The 12643-nt window shown below is 45.4% G+C and overlaps 2 protein-coding genes across 7 annotated transcripts in view; one reads left to right on the forward strand and one right to left on the reverse strand.

Moving 5' to 3' along the window:
- The window catches only part of akt3a (v-akt murine thymoma viral oncogene homolog 3a), a 29637-nt gene extending 27431 nt beyond the window's left edge, over positions 1-2206 (forward strand). For all 4 annotated transcript variants that reach the window (XM_029834663.1, XM_011603013.2, XM_029834664.1 and 1 more), the window contains one exon: positions 20-2206. In XM_029834663.1, coding sequence (XP_029690523.1) covers positions 20-105 — 86 coding nt within the window. In that variant the 3' untranslated portion in view covers positions 106-2206. The remainder of the gene's footprint in view (positions 1-19) is intronic.
- The window catches only part of LOC105418362 (SHH signaling and ciliogenesis regulator sdccag8), a 29037-nt gene continuing 17680 nt past the window's right edge, over positions 1287-12643 (reverse strand). For 2 of the 3 annotated variants that reach the window (XM_029834661.1, XM_029834660.1), the window contains exons 16-18: positions 11796-11927; positions 4353-4479; positions 1287-4272 (exon numbers count right to left, since the gene is read on the reverse strand). In XM_029834661.1, coding sequence (XP_029690521.1) covers positions 4240-4272; positions 4353-4479; positions 11796-11927 — 292 coding nt within the window. In that variant the 3' untranslated portion in view covers positions 1287-4239. Of the gene's footprint in view, positions 4273-4352; positions 4480-11795; positions 11928-12643 lie in introns of those variants that run through there. The other variant, XR_003888161.1, reaches the window with a different exon arrangement.

Consider the following 12643-nt stretch of genomic DNA (forward strand, 5'->3'; position numbering starts at 1 on the left):
GTCTCACGTTGATCCGCAGTTGACGAGGACGGGATGGACTGTCTCGACAACGAGAGAAGACCGCACTTCCCACAATTCTCCTACTCTGCCAGTGGCCGGGAATGAACTGTCCATCGCAGTGACGCCATCGAGCAAACTGCTCCCCGAGGTCGTCGGCGCTGAGGAAGCAGTCTGGACTGACCCAGAATGGCCGTGACTTGAAGGGTTTTGCCGTTTAGCTCCTCCTTCTTTCACCTCTCTGGTCAGCCTTTGGTTATTCAAACCCATTTTCTGGTTCCACATCAGTTCTATTCTGACCCCTTTAAAGACGGGCGCGTCGCCAGCCTGCTGTGTTTTGACGTGTTTCGTTCCTTTAAACCAACTCAGTGTTGATGGAGTTCTGGCGTCAGCTGATGCGTTTTAGGGTTTTTCCTCGTTTCCTCGGGGTGCGTGCGTGGTTTTGAAGTAACTTAAACTCAAACTGCCGTGACCATATTTATCTCAGGCTTTTACAGACATAATGAGACACTCTTGTCCGATTTCACATCCTTTCAATAGAACAATTCTGGGGCTCACTGAGGCTGCCTGGCATTTAATAGAATCCTGCACACTTCTGGACATAAAGGAGGATTTGTCTCAGGTTTGCTCAGAGCAATTCAATGTTCTTGCTGCTATTCCAACAACCACAACTTCTGCAGGTATTACTGCTTCGCTCCTACAGCTCCCACTAAAACCCGGTGCTACATGACTAGCTTAATGCTGCAGATGACAAAACAAGCGCCAGCAACTCATTAACCTTCTGTGTTTCTACCTGTATGGCTGGAGAGCGGAAGTTGCTGCTGCTACTCATGTGCTGCTATATACTGTACACACCGACCGTGTAGATTAAGATGAGAGGATGTGTGTGCGTGCGTGCGTGTGTGTCGGGAATCGATGTCAATCATGGTTTTTAAAGAACGCACCTCAAATCACAGCAGCCCCAAAGGGAACTACATTACCCAAAATTCAATGTGAGGCGACGGATGATATCCACCAGCGCAGAGGTGAAACTGAGAGGAGCGCGGCTCATTTGAATGTCCCCTTCCCACCACAAAAGTTTTATTAACTCATTTACTTCCAAACTCCTGCTGAGTTTAATTCTCTTGCGCCCCTAAAAGGGAAAAAAAATGAAACCGATGGTACTTTATGTTGATGATGAAGAGCTTTAACACACATTGTCCAGAACCACACGGCTGTACCTCATGCAGGAAAAGGAACCTGCAGCAGAATTCACCGTATTAGACAGGAAGGCATTGTGACGAGAAGGATGAGCGGTGAAATATTTATTATACATTAGTCACAGCTGATTTTCTTATGAGAGATCTACAAGGAGGTACGCAAAAAAAGTAGTTGGTTTACACCAAACACAGCTATGGTTATAATATACATGTTTTATTTATTGTTCTACTCATCAGGTTTCTATTTAACTTTTTCTATTACATTATTCTAGGATATATATGATTTTCTTGAGAGGGAAAAGCATCTTAAGAAATGGCTGAAGAATGTAGGAGGGAGAGCAGAAAGCTTTCCTGCTTCGTTCTTTATTAGAATGATCTTTTTGTGTGTTTTGTTGCGTGTTGTTGATTTGTGACCATAATGCGACAGCCAAGAGGTGACGGGACGAATGATGGAAGACCTTAGAGTTCAGGGGTGATGTGGAAGTGGAGCAGAAAGCGTCTGGAAAAGGTTGAAGTGTGCTTACTGGCGTTGATGGGAGGTGACTGGAAGAGTCTGTAAGGTCGGTCAGTTGTTTGGATTCAGGTCAGTTCAATTAGGGCGATCCCTGGTCTGCCTGCTGTCGTTTCGCGCTTCTCATCTTTTGTTTGGTCACATCCCAACGTTCAGTTTTGTCTTTAAATGCCGCTAGCCTTATGGTTTAGCACAAATCGTGTCCAAAATTGTTTGAGATTAGCGACAGCGTTTAAGTGAAATGTCCACGGTCGTCACCTTCAGTAACTGGGGGACAGTTTAAGGGGATGTACATAGAGAACTCTATTCCAGTATATTTATTTGAATGTTTTTAATTATTATCACAGATTGATAACTTGAATTTTTTTTAAAAATTTAATTTATTTGATGTCCCTTCTTTTATTTTATTTTTAGCACTAAGAGGGTGTGTGTTTCACTTTGCAGTTTAAGTTTTCAGTCTTTGTTGGAAGAATAAATGCCTCTTTTTTTAAAAAAAAAAGATATCTCTTATATTCCACATTTTACCTGTTTTCCTGCTGCTCCATATGCGTTACTCTTGCACATTCATTAATTTGCTATTAGCTAGCAAAGGCGCTTTAGGGCAGAAATTGAAAAAAAACCAAATGGCACTGGCCTGCATGCTGTGGCGCTCCTCTGTCCGCACAACCAGTCCCGTGTCAGCGGCACTCAGAACTCTCATGAAAAATCCGCCTCTGTGATCGACGGAGCCTGTCTGGCACGGCCAAAGCGGTCCGGTCGCTCCCAGCTGGCACCATCCGCAGGCAAAAAAACAAACTCTGCAAGTCTCTGGAAAGATTTCAGCTTTGATTTGACCAAGGTTTGCAAGTGACTGAGGGGTTCGGGTTGTACATGCTTACCGCCAAAATCATCAGAAACCAAGAGTTCATAAAATCCTACTTTGAAGCTTTGGCACCTCCGCGTCCATCACTTTTTATGATTCTGAGGAATCTGACTCAGCCTGCTTGGAAGCAACGTTGAGGGTTTTTTTAAGCTTCTGTATGCTTTGACTAAACTGAAGATTTTTTTTTAAAGTACATCTCCTCTTCTACATACAAGCTTTACGCTGCTCTGATGTTTGGAGTTGGCCAGGCCTCGATGGTGTCCCACTCACCAGAGACCAGTCAGCCACTGCAGAGGAGGCTGTGGGTCACCCTTTTGGAGGTTTTCAGAAAATTAGTCAGAGCCTAAAGCAGTTTGGGGAAAAACTCAGTCAATTCCACTGAAGTGGCCGGTTCCTTCCCCTGGAGAGCTTTAAAGAGTTTTGCTTTTTTTCCACTAAAACTCTTCACAAGAGGCTGATGCTGAAGGTCGGAAATTCTTTAAACTCCTCTAAACGGAGCTCATTGATCCTGATCTGTTTGGTTTCTCCTCTGAATCAGTTGACGTGTGGCTGTAACCTCACCTGAGTGTTTCCACCAGAAAAAGGCTCAAAAACCTTCTCACAGCTTTACTTGTGGCCTCAGCTGAAGCCACGTGTGAGTCTATGGCAGGGCGGCGCCGTGTTCACAGACCTGCTCTGCACTGATCTGGCCTCCTTGTTGAGGGGACGGCGGTGCTGCTAAAATGCCGCGCTCATTCCTCCTCCTCTCCCCTCCCCGGCGCTCATCTTCTGTCCTCATGAGCAGTAACATGAACAAGCATGAGATGCATTTATTCACAAACAGCAAACAAAAAAAAAGAAAAAACAAGTGGCTAATATGTACAACTGTTACCATGTGTGGTTTAAGTTTAACGTCCATCTACTGCAGCTTTACAGTGACGCGACATTTGTAGAAAACTGTTTGCAGAGCGGAGCCACGTTCCCCGTTTTCTCTCCCGTTAAACTGGGCAGATTGTTCCAACGGCCATTCTTTTCTGTCCCTTGTGCAGTGAGGAAGTGGTGCTGCTGGCCACTGAGGCCACAAGGATGTGAAAACAACAAATTACCATCAACATGAGGCTGTTTTTTACACTGTACATCCTTAGTATTTTTACACATGAAATGTATATGATAGGGATGCACATTATTTTCCTTCTTACAAACAGCTTCAATAAAGCACCGTCAATCTGCTGCAAACGTGTAGCTGTCTTTCCTTTCACTGCCCCTACTCACGAAACGGTCGGTTCATCTGGTTCTCAGTTGTAACAGGTAACACAAGAGGGAGGGGCTGATTGGCTTCTGCAGTCAGCCACCAGAGGGCAACAGTGAGGCTGGTTCTGGAGGGGGACCATTTGAGCCCTTTCAATTCTGGGGTCAAGGAGTTTTCAAATGCAATTCTTAATTGGCTTTCAACATTTTGCAGTTTGAAAGTTAAAGAAAGAAGACAAGATTTCATCATCTTCCAGTGTTTGATCTATCATTTTTTATACAAATTTATATATTTTTTTGTCATTTACATGAATACAGAAAAACATTGTAGTTGATCCAAAAGAGTCTAATGTAAAAATCTATTATGTAAACACAAAGTCACCCTGAGTTGGAGCTGTGGAGCGCAACAGAAAACTCCAAGACTGCATTGAGGAGGAAGTGGCTCACGAGGACAGAGTGTGGGCTACGTTTGGAACCTACAGGGACAGAAAGACAAGAACAGATCATTTCTGTGATCTGTCAGATGTGCTGCTGCAGCTCTGGACCTGCGAGGTACCTCCGTGTGTTGGTTCCTCAGCTCCTCGGAAAGCATCTTCCTCTCCTGCATCAGCTGGCTCTGTTTGGCCAGCAGCTCACACACCTGCTGGGCGCTGCTCCGACAGTGATGGTCCAACTGCTGCAGTCTGCAGAACACACACAGATGAGTGTTGACCAAGAGTGTGTGAGGGGGTTTAACACAACCAAATGTTGTAAATATTGGAAGAACCAGAACCGCACGGTCTGTCGCCACTGATCCAGCCATCAACGCTGGTGTGAAGACAGCAGGATGGACTCATGATCAGGTCAGTTCCCAGAATCTTTTAAAAAATACTTAAAAACTTACAGAAAGTACAATTTCTGCTGAACCTCTGAGTTCAGGGTGAATCTGGGCCACACGTAACACACAAGTTGCTGTCAACTTAACAAACTTCTTCCCTTTCAACAGCGTTCGTAGCTTTGAACAAGTGTCACTTTCCAATCAAAGCGGGTCAACAGCGGTTCATATCTTAGAGAAGCTAATGTTCCCACCCGTCAAAAGGAGGCGTCGCTTCTGAAGTGTGAGATAAAAAAGCAACAATGCTTTAAAATCCAGAGCCTGATGTGAAACGCTTCCGTCGCCGTTTCGACAGGTTCAGAAAACAGTCAGAGCGACTGATAAAGAAAAGGGGGATGAAGAGAGCTGTGACTCTTGGGGAGGTGAAGGAGATAGAGAGGGGTAGCTTGGGGGGGGACAGATGCCCCTGCCCTGCTGGTCATGTTGGCAGTGATAGTGCCGCCTGTGTGTCTAACAGACGGAGGAGGAGAACATCTCAACACTCCCTCCCAATCTGCTCTCCCTCATTACTGTCCTCTCTGTCCTGTCCTCCACTGCAGGCTTTCGTCCTCCAGGTTCCTCTCAGAAGAGTTCCACCACCTTTACCATCAATCTACCATCGATCAGCTTCTTAAAGTCTCTACGGACACAGACGTGACATTTCCAAAGTGATGGAGTATTTGTGAGACTTCTAAGAAGATTTTTAAACTCTTTAAAGGATAGAACACCCTATTAAAGTGTACAAAACAACTGTGGAACTGGGCTGAATTACAGGAGCCCGAAGCATGAGGGAGTGTTACATGGCGGTCGGCGAGTGGCACAGGCTGCCAGTAAGTCAGATGGTCGGGTCGTGGCCTGCGACGTCGAAGCAGCTGCAGGTTAGAAGCTGAAGAGAGATGTGATGTAGCAAATAAGGCTGCAACTCTGACAGAGAGACACACACGATCAGGCACCTCTGGCCTTCTAAACACAAATGATCTGTCTCTACATGCAGCTCTTGCTTCAACTGTGTGTGTGTGTGATTAAGACAGTGCTACTTCCAGCAGCTAAATCCAATAACTGGCCCCCATCAATGGGCACACTCATTAATTAGGGCTTAATACAGCTTAGTGCCCTTGCACTACCCCACACTGACAATCACACACACACACACACGCTTCACTTTGGCCTGCTGTTTGCTGAGACGTAAGCTGGGACGCATTCATGGACGGATGAGGAAACATGAACGAGTGAGTTTGGTGGTGGGTGAAGAACGAGAGAGACTAGAATCAGCAGCCGTCACCTCTGTGCTTCACTCATGAGGACGTTGGGGGGGGGGGGTTCAAAGAAAGCGGGCCAATCTGCCGAGCTGATGAAAGGTCGCCCCCTGCTGGATATGATGCCCAACTGCACCAGATGCGTCTGCTGAAATATTCATATTTTAACACCCTTAAACATCCCAGAACACCTGAAAAGAACCTCCAGATTAGTTGCTGTACAGCAGAAAACAGGTATTTTGCTCTGAAGCAAGTTTTACTGGGAGGCAGTAATTTCCCCCGACAGCCCTGATAACAAACTCTGCACCTCCAACCGCCACTCGGCATCAACTGCCGCTAGAAAGGAGATTAATTACAACACACAAACACTTCCCTCTCTGTGGTTTACATGGGTCGTAGCCCAAAGCTAGAGTGTGAATGTTTTTCTGTGTTTGCATATTTATTTACAGGTGGGAGCACCTTTCCTAAAGGCTCAGTCCAAGGGGGAAGCGCTAACATCATATCAGAGGGACGGAAAAAGAAAAGGCAGAAGGCTTTTGTGAAGATGCCCAAGCAAACGTGTCTGCCATTGTCACTGTCTACCAGACAAAAATAAGATGGATTATTTTAATGGAAGTTAATTATTCCCTGTTGGGAACATCAAGAAGGCAACCTGATCAGAAACTGTAGTTTTGAAGGCAACATTGCCTTCGAGACAAAAAAAGAAAGTCATTTATACCTTAAAAAGTTCATTAAATAGATAATCTGACTATCTGCGTGTGTCTGTGCCTGTGTGTCGCAGGCAGGGGGCCTCGGGGGTGAAGAATGCAGGCAGACGGCCTTGGCTTGCCTGGTTACAGCAACACTGCCAGGGGCGCAAAGGGTACAGCTGCCCCACACGCACACACACACACACACACACACACACACACAACCATATTTCGCCCAATCCGGGGCCCACCATTGCCACCCTCACACCCCAGTGCTGAGCTAAGTCTTGGCCGGCTCACCACTGCACTCCTGAAAGCGTGTGCCTGCGGGCGGCGCCTCACTCCCTCCACCAACCTGCCATGCCAGTTGTTGCTCTTGCTAATGTGCACATTTGACATGGGACCGTCCATGGTGACGCTGTGTGTTTTGATCGGGACGAGGTCGACATGTGTTCCGTTTGACATCTATTTTCGTTCGCCGTATTTATTTAATTTGTTACCTGCCAAGTCCAACATTTGACTGACAGGAACCTTCCATGTTTTCACTTTTTCCCCTCAATTAAACAATAATATATACAAGAGATATTTGACTTCATGCATTACAGCTATTTTAAATGTTTAATTGTCAAGTGATGCACAGGAGAATAAGGCGTTTAAGATAATTTTAATGTTTTTCATAAATTCACCGATCTCACCACTGTTGTAAAATGTACGCGCACATTTATTCAAGCCTAATTTCAGCGCCTTTTTTAAATGCAATGAGAGGCAGTTACAGGGTCTGATTTTAAGTTATAAAAAAAGATATTCATATTTAATTTGGATCGTCTCTTTTTGAAGTCATTTTGCATTTAAATTTAGGTTTGTGCTGTCTGGAGGGGCTCATAAATAACTACATTAACATAAAAGGTGTTAAAGGTTATTTTTTAACCAGCGAGCAGCGACAGCAGCAGTGTTGCTCGAGAGAATCTTCAACTTTAAATGAAAGTTAGAGAATTAAACTTCTAACAGACGTTTCGCTGCATCGCCGCGTTAACAGAGGATTGAGCGCCGCTGGGGCTGCCTTGATTCTTTACGTCCTGTGTGTATCCTGCACGCGTTTTCTACTTTTAACGCGTTCTGAGGAAGGGGCAGGTGTTCGTGCGCTCGATTCCTCGTTGCACTTTTATGAAGTAGCGTTAGTGAGTATCACTGACTGGGGCTTTAGATGTGACGCTTTGCACATTTAACGCTCCAGCTTGCAAGCCTCTGGCTACAGCCTGACATCTGAGCTGCAAATCTGTGCGCCCGTGTGTGCGTTTGCACGTGCGCGCGCGCGCGTGTGTGTGTGTGACGGAGTTGTAAAGCCACCGTTTGACAATGCTCCTACAGCAGGCCGCCCCACAGTCGCTCCCAGCTACAGAAGCCAGCTGGGCAAATTCAAGATAGAGAGGATGAAGAAGAGAGGAAGAGGAAGGCGAAGGGTGGATGATGACAGCGCCACCAGGAGGTGACAACAGGAGAAGACGGACAGACGTGACAGAGAAATGAAAAGAATTTAATGTGGACTAAAGTTTCTCTGTCCGTGACATGCTGTGAAGTGTAAAATAGGAATGAGATTAATTTATTTACTTAATACAAATTTTTTTTTTTTTCCTTGGAAGGAAACTGTGTTTAACTGGAAAATGGCATGAAGACAAAAATAAATGCATCTAATAAAGGGTGGATAAAGAGAGCTGCTATGGCGAGTAAATGCTGTCACACACTCGGCTTTCTTTTTATGTCTTCTTCCTCATTTCCTTGCAAATCACACACACAAACACACACTCACACACACATACACACACACACACACATATACAGAGCAAAACGCACACAGACACAGGAGATGAGACGAATTAAAGCTGCCGCCCTCCTGCACAGACTCTGCCAACTTAATTTGCAAATGAAAAGTTTTGTGCGTTGCGTCCTTTTGCTTCGGGGGCATGGCAGCACACTGTGTGTTTCAGAGTAGGGGGGAGGACAGAGAAGGGTTTAACAGAGGGCGTGTGTGTGTGTGTGTGTGTGTGTGTGTGTGTGGCAGGAGCCCAGATGAAACAGCCCTCGCCCGCGGCTCGCTGTACGCCCGCGGTAGCAGCAAGCCTGTTCATTCTTCCCCAGCCCGCCGCGACCATTTGTTCCATTAACCAATCTCCTGGAGCCTCTGGTGCAAACGTGCGCACACACACACACACACACACGTCCACAGGCGCACATACTTCAACAACTGCTTGCACAGCTCATACCACACATGGCCCTCCACCTCTCAATCCTTCGCTCCATCCTGTCCCTGTTCTCCAGAAGCACGCACCATCTTTCTTCATGGGGGCCATATGGCCCGCTGACGCCTGTGGATCTGCAGGCACATCTGCGTATATGTTGCTGCTCCGCTTAAAGGGTTACGCAGTCAACTGTGTGCTCACATACACACACGCCGCTGACAAACGCTCTGCTGTCACGATGTGTGGTTAAGCAAGCGGTGGTGTTATGCTGTGTGTGTGTGTGTGACCTCAGTGTATAGATGCATAGTGATAATTGGTGAAACAGCCTGCGAACAGCTGTGAGGTGAGAAAAGGTTGCGTGGTGTTCTGTGCAGATTGTAGAGGGGAGGAGGAGGAGTAAAAGAGGAGAGGAGTTAGTAAGGATAAAGCAAGTAAAGGAGGAGAAGGAGGGTGGACGGGGCAGAAAGGTTGAATGAAATGGAGAGGACTGAGAAAAAGCTTCAAACTGCAGTTCTGAAGAATAAACACAAACTTTCTGTATTTCCTTCACAGCACGCATCCTCAAACGAACAGATCTGACTTCTGGTGGGATTTCTTCCCTTTACCAATATACAAGAGATAAATATAGATGTCTTTTTCATGATCCCAGAGAAAATATGACGTAAAATCCAACAAATAAAAAAAAAAAGCAGCTTCACAGCAACTTCAATAAAATGAAAAATCTTTCGCAGAAAAGTAAAGAGAAACATAAACCCTGCAGAGAATGGTCACGGTAACCAAAATGAAATGTCACAAGTGTCCACAAGGTTCATCATTATGAGAATTAATTCATTGATTTTCACAGACTAAGATCATGCTGGACGCACACCAAACTACATTTAGATTAGGAAATCTGCATTAGGTATTATGGCAAAAATGTTACTGTTTTTAATGAGTGTTACTGGATTAATTGTCAACATAGAAAAAAAAAAAAATTCACAAAAATATGGAGAATTTGTGTAGGATAAATGTTTGCATTAAATGAAATGTGTAACCCTGAAGCTAAAATGTTCTGAACACGTATAATAATCATCATTAATAGATAAACTCGCTCCAGCACCTCTCTGCTCTGTTCCATCCTTTAATTTCCAGGAAAAAACCTGAAATAAAAAATTAATGGTGGAGAAAAACATTGTGTGCTAAAAACCCCTGTGTAGTTTGGCATTCAGCTCGCCCGTGTAAAAATAAATCAAGCTGATTTTCCAAATGTTTTGTGCGTGGTGCGCTGTTGCCGCTCTTCGCAGCACAGATTGCACGCCGATGGAGAGACTGTGGGGAGGGACGGGGCGCTGGATAGAGGAACCACTTGCACCAGCTTGTTAACACGTACACCTTAAACTCCGCGCGACACCGCAGGGGTCCTACCAAGTCTTTAGGCCCTGCAGGAACCAACTCACTTATATGCTACGTATGGACACAGATATTGTGTGTCTCCAAACCTCTTAAAGAAGCATTCATGGCAGCATTTATGTCTTCATGCATCAACATTAATACAAACATGCTTTTACAAAATGATCTTTGCCTTCTGCTAAAGAGGGAAATGTGGTCAAACGGCTCGTCGGGCGCTCCAAACATGACCTCCTGTACGACTGAACTCCAGAGACTTCTAAAATATCAGGAGGATTCATCAACCCAGTTAGTCAAAGCAGAAAATAAAACTCAATAAATGCCAAGAGTGATTATCATGGTGCAGTTGGGAGAAGAGAGAAGTTACTGTAGGTGCCAACTTCCCAGCCAATCCACTTTTGGCAGCCAGATTCCTGCTCTACTAAACCTCCTGAGAACATGCAATAGAATCCCCCCCACACACACACACACACACGTCCACAAATTCCTGCGTAACATATGCCCACAAACATACAGAATATTCATACTTCACACTCTTCCATAACTTGGGATCGTTTTTCTTTCTATAAAACGCACAAAAAGTCAGACACACAGCTGTGACTCACTAAACTTGGTTCTTTTTGGCATCGTCTGGCTGTCGGCAGGTTAACGACAGTGGGTGGGAGACAATATGTAGTAGTGAGGAGCGAGCGGGAGGAAAAGGTGAGCCAGTGCGTGTGAGAGGAAGCCTGGTTGCTGTGGGGCGGGGGGAGGTGGGTGGCACTGGGGTATAAATCCTGCAGTTTGGGGACACAACACCCACATACACACTCGCCTGCATGTGAAGAACCAGGCTGTATGCCAGGCCCCCTGCAGAGACGCACTCCAACTGGGCTCCACACTTGGTGAGACCCCCGCATCTCTCTCTCTCTCTCTCTCTCTCTCTCTCTCTCTCACACACACACACACGCACACACAAAGGAGTTTAAGCCAAATATAGGGTGTATAATTCAATATTTCCATTACATCGAGCAATATCTTAAGCTGAGTCTCTTGGAGACCCTGGTCTCAACCTTCTTCTGAGTGGAACATTCACCCACATTCAGCCCAACATCAATAATGACTAATAAAAGCAGAAACATTTGAAAATCAAAGATTCAGCTAATAGCACAGAATGTTTATTTGCCAACTTTATTCTCTCCTACACAGATCTTAGTGATGAAATAGAGCCTGCAGTTTAAACCTCTGACCTTCTGTCTGGTTCTTGGGAGGGGAAGTATGGTCAAGAAGACAACCAAACAAAGCTTTGCTGATATGAGAACATTTGAACTTTGCCCCCGCAAAACAAGGATTGGTATTCCTAATAATCTTTTAAATATTCACCTTTGTGCAATAACATAAAAAAGTACTCTTGACAGCACAGACCTCCGCCAAACAGCTCATTTCCCTACATATTAGGACTTATACCCATAGTGCATGCGTGTGTCTGTTACATAACATAGGATGCTCCTTTGTAAGATTTCAAATCTCTTCATAACATTTCGAGTTCGTTTGCTAACACGCAAACAAACGGTGTTATTGGGTGAATCATGTACATACCTGGCCTTCATGCGCTGCTGCAAAAGACCATGCTGGACGCACTGGTCCTCCATGTCAGAGCAGCGAGCTCTCAGACTCTTAACCGTCTCCTCCAGGTGCTGCTTCTCCAGGTGCAGCTGCTGCAGCTTACTCCTGTTTGACACACAAACCAGTTTAGCTGGTGAAGAACAAAATCTTAAGCTGAATTTCGTGCCAAGTTCAGTCAACATCGTATTACAAGGTCAATTAAACTTTCAATACTGTCCACAGTTAAACTCAACCATAACGCAGAGGCCCAAAACATCCCAGTAAGTCCTTTATTACCAATACCGTCTAATTTTTGTTGCTGTAACTGACAGGAGACTCCAGACAGGAAACGCACAGAAAAGTTAAGGAAAAGTAACACGTGAGCGAAACGACTCTCTGCCCTGCTGATCAACAAGCGGCATGATTCCGTTGAGAAGCTTTGTCTCACAACACTCCGTCCACAGCTTTTTTGCTGATCTGGCTGCAACTGTCTCACAGCCTGACTGAAGCCGTCCAGCAGGACTTTAACCGCTACAATGGGCTTTGACTCCAGGAGCTCAACTGCCTGAGGTGGAGAACAGACCAACGTCGCCATGTTATTGAGCTACCTCACACACAATCATGCATCCATACACAAAGGTATGAGGCTTTGTGACAGTGGGAAATCCTTTGGATAATCAACAAAGTGCTGTTTTTTGTATGTTTTTTGTTGAAACAATGGCTACTGTGGTGTGAGTACACTGTGTACATCTCCTGTGGTTGGTGAAGCCAATGCAGTCTGGCAAGACCAGATTGGGGGCTGTCATGTGACTAATGTGCAGCACAGCTCCAACAGCTGACAG

Source organism: Takifugu rubripes, chromosome 4 (genome assembly GCF_901000725.2).
Source record: "Takifugu rubripes chromosome 4, fTakRub1.2, whole genome shotgun sequence".
Classification (NCBI taxonomy): Eukaryota; Metazoa; Chordata; class Actinopteri; order Tetraodontiformes; family Tetraodontidae; genus Takifugu; species Takifugu rubripes.